This window comes from Sinocyclocheilus grahami, unplaced genomic scaffold (genome assembly GCF_001515645.1).
Source record: "Sinocyclocheilus grahami isolate Dianchi unplaced genomic scaffold, SAMN03320097.WGS_v1.1 scaffold376.1, whole genome shotgun sequence".
Taxonomy (NCBI): domain Eukaryota; kingdom Metazoa; phylum Chordata; class Actinopteri; order Cypriniformes; family Cyprinidae; genus Sinocyclocheilus; species Sinocyclocheilus grahami.
Genome location: NW_015505555.1, coordinates 849,511 through 867,307, shown reverse-complemented (window position 1 = coordinate 867,307; position 17,797 = coordinate 849,511). Strand labels below are relative to the sequence as shown.

General features: G+C 35.6%; 1 protein-coding gene across 1 annotated transcript in view; it reads right to left on the bottom strand.

Annotated features, from left to right (window-relative positions):
* wnt7bb (wingless-type MMTV integration site family, member 7Bb) overlaps window positions 1–11,511 on the bottom strand; it is a 42,206-nt gene extending 30,695 nt beyond the window's left edge. Inside the window, exons 1-2 of the mRNA XM_016230729.1 lie at window positions 11,245–11,511; window positions 3,128–3,354 (exon numbers count right to left, since the gene is read on the bottom strand). Coding sequence (XP_016086215.1) covers window positions 3,128–3,354; window positions 11,245–11,327 — 310 coding nt within the window. The 5' untranslated portion in view covers window positions 11,328–11,511. The remainder of the gene's footprint in view (window positions 1–3,127; window positions 3,355–11,244) is intronic.
* Window positions 11,512–17,797: the final 6,286 nt, after the last annotated feature.

Genomic DNA, 17,797 nt, shown 5'->3' with positions numbered 1-17,797 from the left:
AGCACTTTTGGTGCGCACCCGGGTTCGATTGACGTCAGAGTTCGGTACGTTTGGATGATGTGAACGCGGTCTTCCCAACTCAAGTGCGCACCCGCGAACCGTACCCGAGTCCGCTTAAAAAGGGTGGTCTGGGGTACGGTTCAAGTGAACTCCGGTACGTTCGCTGCTGATGTGAACGCAATCGTACCAAATCACGGAAGTGAACCGCTATTAATTACGTATTATTTGATAAAAATGTGTGTTTGTGTGTCACTCACTTTCTTGATGAGCGTGACTGACGCGCTGCAAGTAGAGAGCTGTATATCTCATTTCTATTCGCCTTCAGAGTTCTTTAGAGCATTTGCAGTACATTCGTAAGGCAGACGTAAGTGCCATTATGTACTGAAGCTTTGGAAACAAAACCAATGGTTCAAAAACATAAATATAAAATTGAAGAGAGCCTTGCTATGCATTTTGCCGTCTTCTCCTGCACCATCGTTACTAAGCAACGGGGTAAACAGCTGCTGGATTGATGACGCAAACGAACCGCGGTTCGGACCCAAATAAAATAATGTGAACACAGTCCAGCGGGGGCAAGGGGAGGGGGGAGCAATCAAACTCGGGTTCGGACCAAGCAATCGAACCAAGTGTGAAAGCACCCTAAATCGCGCTAGCAATGGTGATTTAATCTAAAGATCGGTTAGCTCATATCACATCAAACCGTGCAAATTTTTACTACTGTTATACTTTGCTCTCAAATTGTTAATGGTAAGCACATCAGCATTACGTGACTATGTGAATATAGTGTATATTAGTGTGTAGATTTCAATTTCTGTACAGTCTAATCTCTAATTGTCATATCATTCGAATTTCATATTAAGAAATTCTTTTTAACCCAAATTATGCTCCCTTTGAACTGGTTTTCTTTAAAATACAAATCTTTTGTAATCCCAGGCTATCTGTAAACAGAAGCACATTTAAAACTGGAATATAATTTAATTTTATTCACATGTGTTTCATAAACACATAATCCTTTATGGATTACAATCCGCCATCAAAATGATACATTTAATTATTCTAGCTGCTGTGAGAAAAGGCTATAAACGATCCTCACATGCGATAGCCTAGTATCCGGGACAACTTCTTTATGTTTACAGACGTGACGTAATGACGCAGCGCCATGCTCGAATTTCCCGCGAAAACCTACCCGTACCACTCAAATTAGAAAACATTATAAGCTAACCTTTGTGAATCGGGCTAAAGTAAGGCGATAGTTTTGAACACTGGCTGGTTATGTACTTGCTCAAATGTTGATTTCGGATCATTTTTAACCAAAAAAAGTTACAGACTGTAGCTTTAATAAACGTGCGATTAGTCGACTAATGCTTCAAATGAACGACTACTAGTCGACCAGAAAAATCCTTCGTCGAGGGCAGCCCTAAAAATATGTAACTTTTAGCCTTTTGATTATCTAATCAGTCAAATTAGAGATGGTTAAACTCATGGGTGATTTTACCTTCACTTCATTCATCACACAGGGAACAGAAGGTAAAGCCGAGCGCATTGCATTGTGAGATAAAGCACTCTTTTTGCATGTGTACGGTAAATGTGTAATCAAATGAACAGAGGTGAATCCAGTTCCACTTAATCAGCACTATATTAATCACACCAATACAAACATGCTTTCGCAAGCCTTTGAGGGTCAAGTGTGTGCACGTACAGCGCGGCGTGTGTAACCAGGGTTTGCCCACAGCACAAAGACTGCCTTCTTTCATAACACCACATTTGCCCGTTTCTGAAAAGAGTTCAGAGCTTTTGTCACAGTAAACGACTGGATCCTGTCTAATCAAAGCAGCATTTATACGCTTATCTTCACAGCACTGTTTCTACTTGTGTTCGTGCAGAACTGAAGTCACAAAACGTGCTTGCATCATTGCTACAGGCTTCCCAAAAGACCTGAACAACAACCATGTCAACATCAATTAGATTAAACCTTTCAATATTCAACCCAAAATCAAGGAAAGACAGTTTTGTATAAAGAAAAAAGAAAAAAAAATTATATATATATATATATATATATATAATATGATTTATATAATACAATGTATTTTAAATAGAATAATAGAAACAATAAAACAGAAAAATTAAATATATAAAAAACTGGTAACAATTGTTAAGGTCCCAGTAGTATTAGCTAACATTAGCTAACAATAATTAGCTATAGCTAACAATTAGCTAACAATGAGCAGTTCATTTGTTACAGTATTTATTAATCTTTGTTAATACTTGGTTAATAAAAATACAACTATTCATAGTTCATGCCAGCTGAGGTCAATTAAATAATGTTAACAGAAGCATATTTCAGTAATGTATTAGTAAAAGTTGAAATTAACCAATTAACAAAAATATTATTATATTACAAAAATATTTTATATTAATAATAGTGCTGTCAAACGATGTGAGTGTGTACTGTGTGTATTTATTACATACATATATATATATATATATATATATATATATATATATATATATACAAACACATGCATGTATATATTTAAGAAAAATATGTTCTATATTAAATATATTTATATATAATATCATAATATAATATATACATGTATATACATGTAAATAATATATACTGTATGTGTGTGTATTTATATATACATCATAAATAAACGCAGTACACACACATATATTATGTAAACAAAAACTTTTATTTTGGATGCGATTAATCGTTTGACAGCACTAATTAATAGTATTACATATTGCCATTTAGTATTATATTGTATTGAAAAAGTATTATGGGTATTAAAATACAAAACACAAAAGAGAAAACATCTGGATGTAATATGAGAATTTGAACATGAAAATAGGCTTTATTTTATTTATGCAAAAATAATATTTATTATTTTCCTCTTGATTCTAGATGAATTATCCATACATATTTTGACAGATTCACAAGACTACAGGTTCAGGATCAACCTGAGGTTAAAGAAACTGCCACTGAGATGAATGGGAATACTTAAGAGTTATTTGCAAGTGTTTCGATCAACAACTCATTAGTAATAGTGTCTGAACCAAGATCTTGTTTCACACCATCCCCAAAACAAACCAAGCGCGCTAAAGACCCGTGACAAGCACTGACCTACTCGCAGCTCCTGTCCGAAGACGGTGCGTTCACCCAGCGCCGAGCAGTTCCAGCGGCCGTATCTGAACTGGTACTGACATTCGTTGATGCCCAGCTGTGCCCCCTCTCCGATCACGATGATGGCGTCCGGCCGGCTCTGGCAGATGGCACGCTGGCGGGGTGCGAGACCGGGGATCTTATTGCAGATGATGTTCGCACCAAGGGCCACCACAGAGGAAAGAGCCCTGTGGGACAGAAGAGACAAACACAAATAGTAAAGATGAACATTACTTGCATCATAGCCTACGGTGGATAGTTTATGACCTTAAACACACATCAGAATTAAGCAGTTAATTGCTTGAAGTGATTTTTGTCCAATCATTACTTTTAACAATAACACCTGCACCAAAGAACTATCACAAATGAGATCTCTATAGTATCTCATAAGCACTACTTCAAATGGGTGAACATTTCTACCTCTCAAATTAAAACTCGCACATTTCCCAATGCATTTTTATTGCTTAACAAATGTGATTCACCCACAGTAGTGCAAGTAAAAAGAGATAGTAAAGATCTGACCAATACAGAGGATAGAATATATTAGAACAGAACACAACACCAGAGTATAATAGAATGAGAATACATAAAATAGACTTGAAAGAGAATTGAAGAGTAATGCATAAAAGGAATAGAACAGCATAACTGAACATGACATAGAATAAAAGTGAGAAGAATGTAAGAAAACAGAACAGAATTGAACAGAAGTGAAGAGGCCAATACACAACTGTAAGAACAGAATCAATACAACAGAATAGAAATGAATAATCCAAGACATAATGTATAGCAGAATATAACCAAAACAAAAAGTAGAAAAGAAAAACATAACTGAATGTAAATGTATATAGAAATATTAGAAATGTATATAGAAATAATAGAAATGAATAAGCTAGAACAGCATAACTCGACATGATATAGTGTAAGGGTGAGTAGAATATAAATGAACAAAACAGAATGGATTTGAACAGAAGTGAATAGGCCAACATGCCTGTAATAAAGAATAGAATCACAGGATAGAATACAATAGAATAGACCAAGACATGAATGTAGAGCAGAATAAGTCAAAAACAAATAGAAAAGAAAAGCACGACTGAACATGAATTAATTAAATTAAATAGAACTGAATAGACCAGAACAACATACCTAATCATGTCACTGAATAAAAAGTGAGCAGAATAAAACTGAACAAAACAGATTAGAATTGAACAGAAGCGAATAAACCAACACATAGCCTAACTGTAATATGGGATATAATCAATAGATTATAATAGACCTATTCTGCCCTTTTCTATAGAGCAGAATAGGGCAAAAACTAATAGAATAGAAAAAGAAAACATAATTGCACAAAAATGAATAAAATAGAATTGAATATACCAGAACATCTTAACTGAGTATGACATAATGGAAGAAAACTGAACAGAATATAACTGAACAGAAGTGAATAGGCCAACTCATAACTGTAATATGGAATAGAATCAATAAAACATAATTTAATAGAATAGAATAAAACAGAACAAGTCATACATGAAGAGTAGAGAAAAAAATCGAAAAGGATAGCAAAACATTACAGGACATATAATAAAAATAAGCAGAATGTAATTGAACAAAACAGAATAGAATTGAACAGACATGAATAGGCCAACACATAACTGTAATATAGAACAGAGTCAACAGTACAGAATAGAATAGAATTTAATAGATCAAGATATAACTGTAGAGCAGAATAGAATAAAAACAAAAAGAACAGAAAAGAAAAACAACTATAAAATAGACCAAGACATACATTTACAGCAGAACAAAACAAAAACAAATAGAACAGAAAAAGACAAACATAACTGAACGTAAATTATGAAAAGAGTAAAACTGAATAGACCAGAACAGCATAACTGAAGAAAACATAGAATAAAAGTTACCAGAATATTGATTAAATAAAACGTAATAGAATGTATCAAAAGTGAATAGGCCAACGCATAACTGTAATATAGAATAGAATATAATCCAAGACATAACTGTAGAGCAGAATAGGTGAAATCAAATAGAATAGAAAAGAAAAACAATGAATGAGTAAAAATAGAACAGAACTGAAAGAACCAGAACAACATAAACAAACATGAAATAAAAGACCAAAACTGAACAGAATAGAACTGAACCAGCCAATGCATGATTGTAAAATAGAATTGAATGCAACCAATATAAAATAAAATGCCACCAATGAACATGATATAGCAGAATAAAGAATAATAGAATAAAATAAATAGAATAGAATACCACCACTGAACATGACTGAACGGACTAAAACAGAACTGAATAGAAAACAAAAGAACAATATACACGACAGAACAGAACAATGTGTTACTGGTTATAAAGATCATATTTTTCATGCCCCTTTTTTTGATTCAACTCATATTTTCATGCAACTGTGACCACACAAAGTGGGTCATGTTCCAAACGCACACATCTCTGTCATCATACGGCTTCTCGTGTTGATACAGCCCTCGACGGCGCTCTTAATATGCGCGCTGAGTATTTTCGGCGCTCTGTGTTTGCACAAACCCGCGTGGCTAAACAAGCAGGCTTCTATGTTTACGAGCATTGAACCCGTTCAGATATGTGCATTTCAAACATGTCAGAGACGAGGGCTGTAAAAACTCGGCAAGACGCATGCCAACTTTGAAGAGTGACGTCACTGGCTGCCGAGGACTGCACCGCAAGCGCGGCGAGTTGCAACAAGCAATGCGTGTGTCAGCAGAAACGGCACGCAGGGGTGGATGGGCCGGTCTCGCTGCTGGGAGAATAGCTGCAACTTATGGATTCCCCGTCAAAACAGATCAAACGGCGTGGAACAAAGACGCGGAATGTTCATTGGAAATCGGATACGGCTGGTTTGCTTCTTTTCTGGTCGTGTTTCCATGTCCAACAAAGGCTTAAGAATTACTCTTAAATACAAAACCACATGTGGGATGCAGCCGAGGGACCCCTCTCTCGCTCCGTGTTTAAGAAACATCTCCTGTTTCTGCATATAATGGAGTCGCAAGGGGAGAGCAGCTAAAAGTGTATGTTTATTTAAACCCTTCAGCGAACACAAACTAACACTCCATCACACGTTAATATAGTGGCGTGATGCAGCGCCTCCAAAGCCATCCAAACCAGTGTGTTTGGGCATTAGGTGGGCCGCTGTGAGGAAAAGCAATGTGGCCAGATTCAAAAGGCAGCATCCCATGTAGCCTATCTTTGGTAATCACAGAATACAACGCAAAGTGAGATAAATATTGTTTGTAAATAATGCTTACTTACAGAAATATTTATTCAGCATCAGCAAGGATGCATTAAATTGATCAAAAGCGACAGTTTATAATGTTACAAAAGATTTCTATTTCAAGTAAATGCCGTTCTTTTGAACTTTCCGTTCCTAAAGAATCCTAAAAGAAATGTATCATGGTTTCCACAAAAATATGACGCAGCACAACATTCAACATTGATGATAATCAGAAATATTTCTTTAGCAGCAAATCAGCATGTTAAAATGATTTCTGAAGGATGGGACACTGAAGACTGGAGTAAATTCAGCTTTGCTTCACACGAATAAATCACATTTTAACTTGTATTCAAAGAGAAAATAGTCGTTTTGAATTGTAAAAATATGTTGCTGTTTTTACTGTATTTTTGATTAAATAAATGCAGCGTTGGTGAGCAGAAGATACTTCTTTCAAAAACCTTAAAAAAATGTTTTATCTGATCTCAATCTTTTAATATCAAACTGTATCATTAAAAATGGTTCAACCACATAACAAGCTACAAAATATCTTAGCAACTGCATAACATCACCCTGACAACCACATAACAAGCTACAAAACATTCAAAACACCTTAGTAACTGCATAGCAACACCCTGCTACAAAACATTCAAAACACCTTAGCAATTGCATAGCAACACCCTGGCAACCACATAACGAACTACAAAACATTAAAAACACCTTAGTAACTGCAAAGCAACACCTAGCAACCACATAACAAGCTTCAAAACATAAAATATATATATATTAACAGCATAGCAACAACCTACACAAAACGAGCAACAAACTGGCAACTGTATAATGAGAAACAAAAAATTCGAAACACCATAGTAACTGCATAACAACACCTTAGCAACTATTATATATATATTATAATATTATAAAATATATATATATATATATCACATAGTTTCATCTGCAAATGTTTTTCCCCATAGCTAGATAAATCAGATTGTGGGCCACAGAACATGCTGCTCTAGAAACAAATGAAACACTCCACCCTCTTTTCTTTAATTTATTTGGCTTTCATTTAAAACCTCTTATTATGGCTGTCCTGCTCATCCACAGTCATAAAGTACCGACTGACGTTGTTTCTGGTTAAACAAGTGATGTCTTCGGTTAAACAAGTTGAATATAGACTGGATCCTTCAGAGCAGGTTATTGTGATGTAAAACGCAAAGCAGTGAGTCTCAGGAATATGCGTTTCACACACTGAGATTTAATATCTCAGTTTTATAGAAAAGATCAGAGAGAAAGGGTCTGAAAAATCTGATCTCAATATGAACTCATCAAACTCTTCTTAAAAACCAAACGATCGGAGCTTTTACACATTTTCACATTAACATTGCACACTACAGTAGGACTCATTTTTGACATAATTTGAGATGAAGATAATTAAAGAAAATCAATATTAAGATCCACACCAACTTCAGTCTGTTCTAAAATGCGAACTGTAAAGCTGCATGTTTAAAGGCTACTTAACTAGTCCTTAAGTTTACAGGTAACGCTGGATATTTTTAACTCCTACAAAACACGCATGGTATTTTCCCATCTGAAAATATCCGTGTTTTTACCAACTGACTCTACATTTAAATAGCCCCGAGTGAAAGTTTAATTGTGGTCCATATAAAATATGGCAAAATAAATCAGTTCTGTCTCACGAGGAAGATTTCAAACATGAGTAGGATTTCCTGGTAAATGAGGAATAAATAATCCACAGGATGAGTAAATGCACTCTACTTTTAAACACAAGAAAATAAATGTTCCCTGTGCGCTTGGCTCCAGCTATCACCCAGTCCGTTCTACTTAAAACAAATCCTGTTAAAACAAACTCTAAACTACCAACATGGACGAAGTGGCACCGGAAAACTTTCAAGCCTCAGACTGTACATCTTTAAGCATTGAGAAAAAGAGCAAATGTGACTTTTATGGGCCTATTTATATGTCTAAAACTGCAATTTATTAAGACTATGTCTCTTTCAGAACAGCAGAGCATGCTTCATACTAATGGGACATAGGGAAATTATATTTATCCCAAAAATAAGTTGTTTTATCATCTGGGATTAAATAGTTATGCTGCTATGATGGAGGAAGTTTTCAATGTATAGGCTTTGTATAAAAATACATTATGATAACATCAGCCAATGTTTAATTGTATCTTTTATTTTAAGTATGCAACAATGCATGTAGAATTGGAGGGGACCAAATGTAAAAGTTTGAGAAGTTTTTATTGGAAATCAACCACTATACTAAATATCAACATGTATGGTGTTAGATACCTTACAAAACTTGTTTGAAATAGACAAGTAAATTTAAAAAACATCGTTCGGATGAAGTAGATTCGCCCTGTGAGAGATTCCCTGATTCCTGACTTCCTAAAAAAACTCAAACATTCCCATAAATATTAGAGAGAAAAAAGCACCGACCACAAAACTTCCTTTTAACCTTCCTTTAAAAGCCATTAATTCCACAAAATGTATCAAATTTGCAATGTGCTGAATTAAGATGGTTTAAAATTTAAAAATTGTGATGTGCAAACCAATGCTATACATAGACTTACTCACTTAAAATGCCAGCAAAAACCCACATCTATTTTGAAAATTGAGTTTGGGGTCTCCAGCTGCTAAATTAGGACCATGGTCTGGAGGTCATTTGACAAAGAGACACAACAAGGGTTTGAGAAGAAATTATAGGAAAAAGAATTTAAAGACCAGCTTGGAGACCAAATTCATCGCTGTCAGTCAAACGGGCTGTTCAGAAGTTCACTTGGACAAGATGCAAATACAATGTACTTGAACTTGTAAACGTAAATAATATGAATGTAAATCTAGGGGAGACTGGGGCCAGTTGTCACACAGAGTAGTTGCCATAAGGGCTCAAACTCAACAACTATAAAGCTTTAAGTCAAATCTCTCTAGCAATGCTTTTTCCTAATCGTCTATCACATTTTTCAAATTCACATTTTCATAAGAATTCTGAAATTTCATAAGTCGTCAGGTCGGGGCAAGTTGTCGCATGCAGTTTTTTTCCAATTTCATTTCATTTCAATTTAGGCCAGATGCACGCATGTTAAACTTTTATATTTTTGTGGTTTCATTTTCATTATGCTGAAAAGTCTTAAAACGGCCTGTGATATAAATAGATTACCCCATATATCGTGACAACTTGCCCCGTTATAGGGATCAATTTCTTGAGCAATAATAGCGGTAAAGTTCAACTGCTTTAAGTTTTGTGTCTGTGCAGAAATAAACATTAAATGAGAAATATTCCGTGTGACAACTAGCCCCACTGTCCTCTACTTCATTAGTATTATTGCAATCAAATGCATGCAAAACGTGTTTGTGTCGGTGTTTAGAGCAGGTGAAGGTTGAACCAAGGAACCGTCTGTCTGTAAAACCAAAGTGACTCATAATTGAACACATACACACACTTTATATATGAATCTTACTGAACTTCTCTGCCACTCAGTGGCCAAATGAAATTCTCTTCTATTCAGCTTCAACACTGAACACTTACATTTACTAACCCCAACCAGATTTGCACTTTAATTCCCTCTTCTACACTGTAACAAGTAGAAATCTTCCGTTTTTGTTACATTAAGGAGCTATTTCTATCTATCCTGACCCTAAAAATGATTAAGATGATTCAGTCATATTAAATAATCAGAATAAAACCACCACATGATACATTTTTCATTGTTACCTGACAAAACATTCCTTACATTGTAAATTCATGGACTTCCCTTTAAAGGTTCAGATTACATGAGAATAAAAAAAAATCTTGTGAAACTAGATTAAACTGAATCTTGCATTTTAACACAAGTTCCCAAGAGTCTCATTAACACAATCAACAGCATCATTCATGAAGCTTATCCTAATGAAATATTAACTACTGTATTTACTCAACGCGTCACAGGTTCATTCAGAAAAACCAGTCCAGATGCAGGAATCTCCCTGGATCAATGCTAAACGTTAATGTTTTATTAATCCATCCTCGAACATGATCAGTCAAAGGTTTACTCGCTCTTTATTCTGACTTTTCAACATTGTAGAGTGATAGTAAAGTGATGAAAACTCAACATATGTCACACAAATTAAATCTTTCCCATATTTGAGCTTCTCCTTTGTCTAGATTTCAGCTCTACTCTGGACATTCATTAACCAAATTAGTAAAAAAAAAAAAAAAGTTTATTTTTTATTTTTTATAATTATTCTGAAGAATGCATGTTGGAATCTGTCATAGTAAGCAATTCTAAAGGATCCCAGCATGCATTTTTTTAAATGTTTCAAACATAAAATAAAACTAGATCTTTCAAAACGTAATTCCCAACAAAGCCATGACTATTCCCAGTAAAACTGGACATCAAAAACTCCTAGCAACTTTCTTTATCTGTCCAGTATTCCATGTACAAATAAAAATGTATTCATCCCAACTGGGACTTCAATTAGTTCCATATTACCATGATAGAAATTCCAGCAGGAATCCTGTGCATGTTCCTTTGGGATAATTGTGAAGGATGTGGAATGTTTCTCAAAAAGTATCAAAGGAGATCCCACGCATGCTACACTTGTTAGGTGGGTTTCCATCACCTGTCCAACTAATGCATTTCAAAACATGCATTTAAATGTTCGTTTTGTAAAGCAATTCCTATATAGTGCACACACCGTACACATCCCCTAAAACATTTAAGCCATCGTAAGAAAGAAATTCTAATCAAGTGCGTCCAAACTTGTGACTTGCATCGCACGAGCGCGAAATCAACAGATTTAGACGTTTGTAAACTTACAGGTAGCTCCCGCTGGTGAGGATGAGGAAGATCTGCGGATAATAGACAGACAGCAGCACACTGCGCGAGGAGAAGAGGATCATGGTGACATGCGGACGCTTTTCTGACGGACTGAGAGAAAGAAACACGTTTAGTTCCAGTTGCACGTCTGTGGTGTTCGCGAGCGGAGCTTCTTTGAGGCTGCGCGTAACTCCCAGACGCGTGTGTGTGCGAAGGAGACGCGCTGTGTCATCGCGCGGTTCGTTCCGTCGGAGCGTTCTGGTGGGTTTTGGGGGGATTTGGGGATGGAAACAGAAGTGGCTCTCTCCTCTCCGGAGACTCCGGGCTGCCATTGGGCAGAGGACGGCACCATCACACCACCACCATCCGCCCACTTTTGGATAAAGGGGCCACTAGGGGCCACACTGACAGCGCGCCCGTGCCCTGGAGAGGTAACCGACGATCCCTACAGCTTCACATATTGACACAGAAGTCCCACATTATATATATATATATTCCACTTTAAATATTCACTTCGTTTACTTGTAATCAGCGTGCTAGTTACACAGTCCTGGGCTCCATTTTATCAGGGAATGTTCTGTGGCTAGCTAAATTTCGTCGCGAATCTCTTGGGGTTCAACTCATCTCCTGCGTTTTAGCCCAAAACGTCATTTAAGATACTTTCAAAACAAAACATCATGTTGTTGGGTTATGAAAAGCTATAGTAGTCTGATAAACAATGAGATGATCAATATTTCATCCAGTAGTGATTGGTTGACTATGCAATAACAACTATGGCTTGCTTTAGTGAGCATTTATTTACTGCTATACGTGAAAATACCCGTCCTGACTAATTTTTTGTGTTCACTCAGCCATTATAAAACTGTTAAATGCCAATACTTTTATGCCAAAATATATATTTCCAGGTGGCAGTAAATAGGAGGTCACCATAACAACAGTAGACTTTAGCACTTTCAAATTTTAGATCTTTGAATTGACAGAACTTGTTTAGGCTAAATGTACTAATTTCTAAAGGAAGTCACAGCGATTTCAATTAGAATCTTTGAATTGACAGAACATAAATACTACTCATCACTTAGTCATTACTTTTCACTTTATTTCACTATATATCAAGGTTTGTAGCAACAGCAGAGCCCTCTTTGGCACTTACTAAAAAGTCTTAATATGTTTTTTCCAGCCCGGTCTCATGAAAATGCGTATAAATAGTACGCCAAATAAAAATGAAAACTCGTGGTATTGATACGCAAAAATGGACTTTGGCGTGCATATGATACGCATGTGTTTGGCGTGCATATAATACGCAGTTTTTGCGTGAATATGATACGAAATTTGTTGGCGTGCATATGATACGCAGTTTTCGCGTACATATGATACGCATCTACCCCGCAACCCTATACCTACCCATCGCGTAGCATATACACGTCAAAGTCCATTTTTGCGTATCAATACCACGAGTTTTGGTTTTTATTTGGCGTACTATTTATACGCACTTCCATGAGATCGGGTTGAGCTACAAATAGGCTACCATTTATAATTGTACATTAAGGAATCTTTTTAGAAGATAAAACATGAGGACGCTGGTCCAAAAGACAACCCATAAATCTATAGGCCAGCTTTATTAATGCGCTTAATGAGTGAAATGCAGTGCTTGTACCTGCATGTGCTGTATGTCATCATAGTGAAAGAGAGTAAAGGGGGCATAGTGACAGATATCAAGCCTCAGGGGTGACAAAACAGGTTTGACCTCATGAGACCCCACATTATCTAGAGATCTCAAAGCATGCTTTCAGTCATATGAGGTCTTGTGAGCCACCTTATGTCTTCTCAAGATTGCATGATTAATCTCAGAGCTTTGACATAATGGCAAATGTGCTTCCAAAAATTAGAAGAAGAAAAAAAAGTGACTCATGAGGTGCTTTTCTATTTTATAAGTTGCTCTAAGCTGTATAATCACCTGTTTCGGATAAATAACAGCGGCCTGAATGGATTTCCACTTCAAAAGGTGGATAAACTATGATCTGTTTGTGCATGCAAAGACATACGCAGATCTAGATATGATATCCTAATTCCATTTTGCATTGCTGAGAGTGTAATTTCTCAAATGGCAGTGCATACGCGCAGAATAAAAACAAATAAATGAGAGCAAAGAGTTAAATATATCAAGTAAATCATGAATAGGCTAGATGACAGGCGACCCTCTCTTGGAATACGAACAAATCCCTCAAGAATTCAGGTGAGCTCTTGCAAAACTGGAGGGTGAAGGAATGTGGAAATACAACTCGGCATGCTGTTATTACTGAGGGTATAGAGAGGTGAAAGCGAGAGAAAACCACAGCATGGATCGTCCTTTAAACTAGTTAACATGGACCAAATGCAGTGGAAAATAGCTGTTAAGATCCAATTCACTCATGTGAAGACCAATCAGTAAGCAGGTGTACAGATCTTTGTAGTACACACTTTTAGTACATACTGATCAGCTGCATGTTGTTTATAATCGCAATAAATGCAATGCAAACTTTTAGATTAGAAAGCTGCCAACCTAAGCTAAATGCAGAACAAAATGCCATTAAATGCTATTTTATTCAACAAATATGCCATTTCGAACTGCAAAATGAATTGAAATGTTAAATGTAAGGTTAGTTTTTATGAAGCAATAACCTTAGTGCGCAGATATTTACTTTTTTTCTTTAGTAAACGGGTAGCTGACATGAAATGCTTGTGGTGTGAAATACCATAATGCATCAAAAACATCATTTTAATGCATCTTTTATGGTCTCAAACTAATCGGGAACTATATGGGATATAAAAACACTGCAGGACCATTTAATAAGAACTAGTGAAGGCAAAATTAATTAAAAATGGTCAATCGCCTATAAATTTTCACTTAAAATGTTGATGAAAAAGCAGCTAAAACACACAGTGTTATTTCAGTATCATTGAGTTTTATGAATATTTTATTATTTTAATATTTTGTTTTAAATTTAAATTAAAAGTTTTAGTAATTGTGTTCAATTTGTATTAGTTTTATGTAGCAGTTTTAGATTTTTAAACTAAACGAAAATGAGAAATGTTGCATTGGCAACAAGCTGAAGTTTAATATATTTTGTTAAAATATTAGATTTTATTAATGTTTATTTCAATTAAAGAATGTTTTTATGCTTTTAGTTTGTTAACTATAATAACCCTGCACTGACATGAGCTTATGTCATCTACCCAAACTTAAACATCAAATGCATTGCGTTTAAAGCACATAATATGTATAGCATAAAGTAGGTCCTCCGCTTACCCGAGTCGAGAATAAATGATGCCGAAACACAAGAGCACGTTAAAGATCCACAGGCGTCGAGGTCTGACCATGGTGTCCAATCGGTGCAGAAATCCAGCTCACATCGGCCACTCCGTTCCACCTGCGCAGGTAAACACGCTCTTTCTGTCTCTCCGACGTGTCTTTCTGATTCCTTGTAAAGTTAGAAACCTGAGAGCCATAGTCAGGGTTCAGCTCACGTTCTGGGATGCTTTGCCGTCTCGTTCTCGGGTCCGAAGGCGAGATTGAGGCTTACAAACGCTGTGTTTTCAAGGAGGAGCGAGTCGAATGTTTTCAGGTGAACCTGCCGTGCGCGTCGAGTTCCTCCTCCTCTCTCTCGGGTGGAATGCCGACGCTTTTATGTTCCAGGCTCATCGACTTGCTGCTGCTGCTGCTGCTGGTAGTTTGTTAAATTCTTTCCATTTCTCCGCAGGTGAAAGTCTAGGGCAGGTAACACAAGCCTTTATCCACGCCCCTTCAGCTTTACGCTCACAGATGAGAGCATTTTACAGGCATGAAGCACGTGCTTTGGCTGCACGGACCGCAAATGAAATTGGCTGCAAGTCCATTGCACAATCATGCAACAAAGTGATCGTTCCATGCATACATGTCTCATGGATGATATTTCATGAATTGGGCTACAGGGGGAGGGACGAGAGAGAGTTTTTTTGCAGAGAGAGAGGGATTCTGTGCCTTTACACATTCAAAATTGTTTTTGGGTTCCAAACAATACATTAAGCAATGCATTTGAATCAGTGGTTTGTTTACTAATAGATTTGCATGCAATGCACCACCATAAAAAAAATGTGGGGGGTATAAAACAATATATTAGGCAATGCATTTGAATCAGTTGGCTTTCTAACAGATTTGGATGCAATGCACCACCATAAAAAAGTTTGTGGATGCAAATATTATATTTAGCAATGCATTACATATTCACAAATGTTTTTGAGTCAAAACAATATATTAAGCAATGCATTTGAATCAGTGGTTGGTTTACTAACAAATTTGGATGCAATGCACCACCATAAAAACATGCTTTATGGATGCAAACATCATATTTAGCAATGCACTACACATTTAGAATATTTTGGGGGGTCCAAACTATATATCTAGCAATGCATTTGAATCAGTGGTTGGTTTTCTAACAGATTAGAATGCAACGCACCACCATAAGAACATGTTTTGTGGGTTTAAATGTTATATTTAGCAATGCATTACATATTCAAAATTGGTTTTGGGTCCAAGCATTGCATTTCAATCAGTGATTGGTTTACTAACAGATTAGGATGCAATGCACCACCATAAAAACATGTTTTGTTGTAGATCTTGTATATTTAGCAATGCATTACATATTCAAAATTGTAGCGTGTGTATGTGTGTGTGTGTGTGTGTGTCAAACAAGATCAGTGGTTGGTTTACTAACAGATTTGCATGCAATGTACCACAAGAAAAACGTGTTTTGTGGATGCAAACATTATATTTAGCAATGCATTTGAATCAGTGGTTGTTTTTTTAGGATGCATTTCCATAAGACGTTTAATATCTCAATCGTTTCTATTTCAGAATAAATGGGGAGCAAAGAGACTTGGATGTTTCTTCTCAGAAAACCCCGTTAATCTCATATATTTCTCCTCTAGAGCTTGGAAAGAGATCTCAACAATGTTCTCAGATTTCCCAAAATCAAAAAGTCTTCAAAGCTCAAAATGAACCCAAACACGTCTCATCAAATTTGGCAGAAACACAATTATTTGAGCTATTTTATCAGCATAGACTTTATTGCTCTGTATGTCAAAAACTGACTTGATTCAACTGATTTGTGTCTATTTTTACTGTATATCCTCTCGGAAAGTTCAGGAGAAAAATCACCAAATCTGCTTATAAGAAGCTGCTAAGAGGTTTAAAAAGATGCATATTTGCATAAAACTGTCTAAAACAGTGCATTTTAAAATAAGTCAACTGCAAAAAAAGCTAAATAATTTTAAAATAAATAATGTTATGCCTAATTCAATGCTGTACACATCTGTAATGTCTTTAAATTGCCTTTATTTGACAGCTTTTACATAGACAATTGCGATTAACTGGATTGAATTTTTTAATTTTTAAAAGAAATAATGTTCTTTTTTATTTTAAAGCCACTTCTTTTTTTTAATTCAATGTTGCAGTGATTAACAATTGTTTTTTTGCATGCGGGTATATGCATGCAATTTCTGTCCAGGTTCAGAAAAGACCTTGTGTATCTGCGTAATGAGAAAACAACACTCCCCCTTGTGGTGAAAAGCAAACATCTCACTGCAACCGCCCAGGATTACACATATGATTTCACTGGATTATATGGAGTACATTTAATAAGCATTTTCTGAGAAGCTAATACTTTAAAGCTTAGAATTAATACTCAGCATTCTTAGAAGAAAAACGTTGTCATGGCAACACAAGAAATATACTATTGTACATGCATGCAAACTGGTTTTGGGTGGTACTTTGTGTGTGTTTGCGGTATGGCAGTGTCTGTCAGTGGTTAATAGAAGCTGGCATGCCTACAGCTCCTGATAACCAACAATTCAAACAGTTAACAGGAGTTTTTAGATTTATGACTTAGTTTAATTTCAGGGACTAGCGGTAATGCAGAAATGCAAGCAATGCAGAGAATGTCTAGTCATGCAGAGTTTTCTTTGAGGTTGCCATCTTAAATAAAATTACTTTAAAAGTCCAGCCTGAAAACACCTTAAATAAGTGATCAACAATATGCTAAATTAAATTTAAAAAATTACAAAAAAAATTTAAACATGCAATCAAATTAATTGCAATTGTCTACATAAAATCCCTCAAATAAAGGCAATTCAAAGACATTATAGCATTGAATTAGAAAAAAAGCAGCTTGAATTAAATTTAAAATTAAATGTAAAAAAAAAAATGTGTTTATTTAAAAAAATCTAAAATGTAATCAAATTAATTGAAATTGTCTATATAAAAGCCCACAAATTAAGGAAATTAAAAGACATTGCAGATGTGTACAGCACTGAATTAGACAAAAAAAAGTCAGCTTTAAAATTAAAATTAAATGAAAACCAAACAAAATTGAAAATGCAATCAAATTAATTGCAATTGTCTAAATAAAAGCCCTCGAATAAAAATAGTTCAAAGACATTGCAAATTAGACATGGCTTTTAAATTGAATCAAAATTAAAATAAAAAAAGAAATTAATTAAAAAAATACAATTCAAAAATGCTATCAAATGAATTGCAATT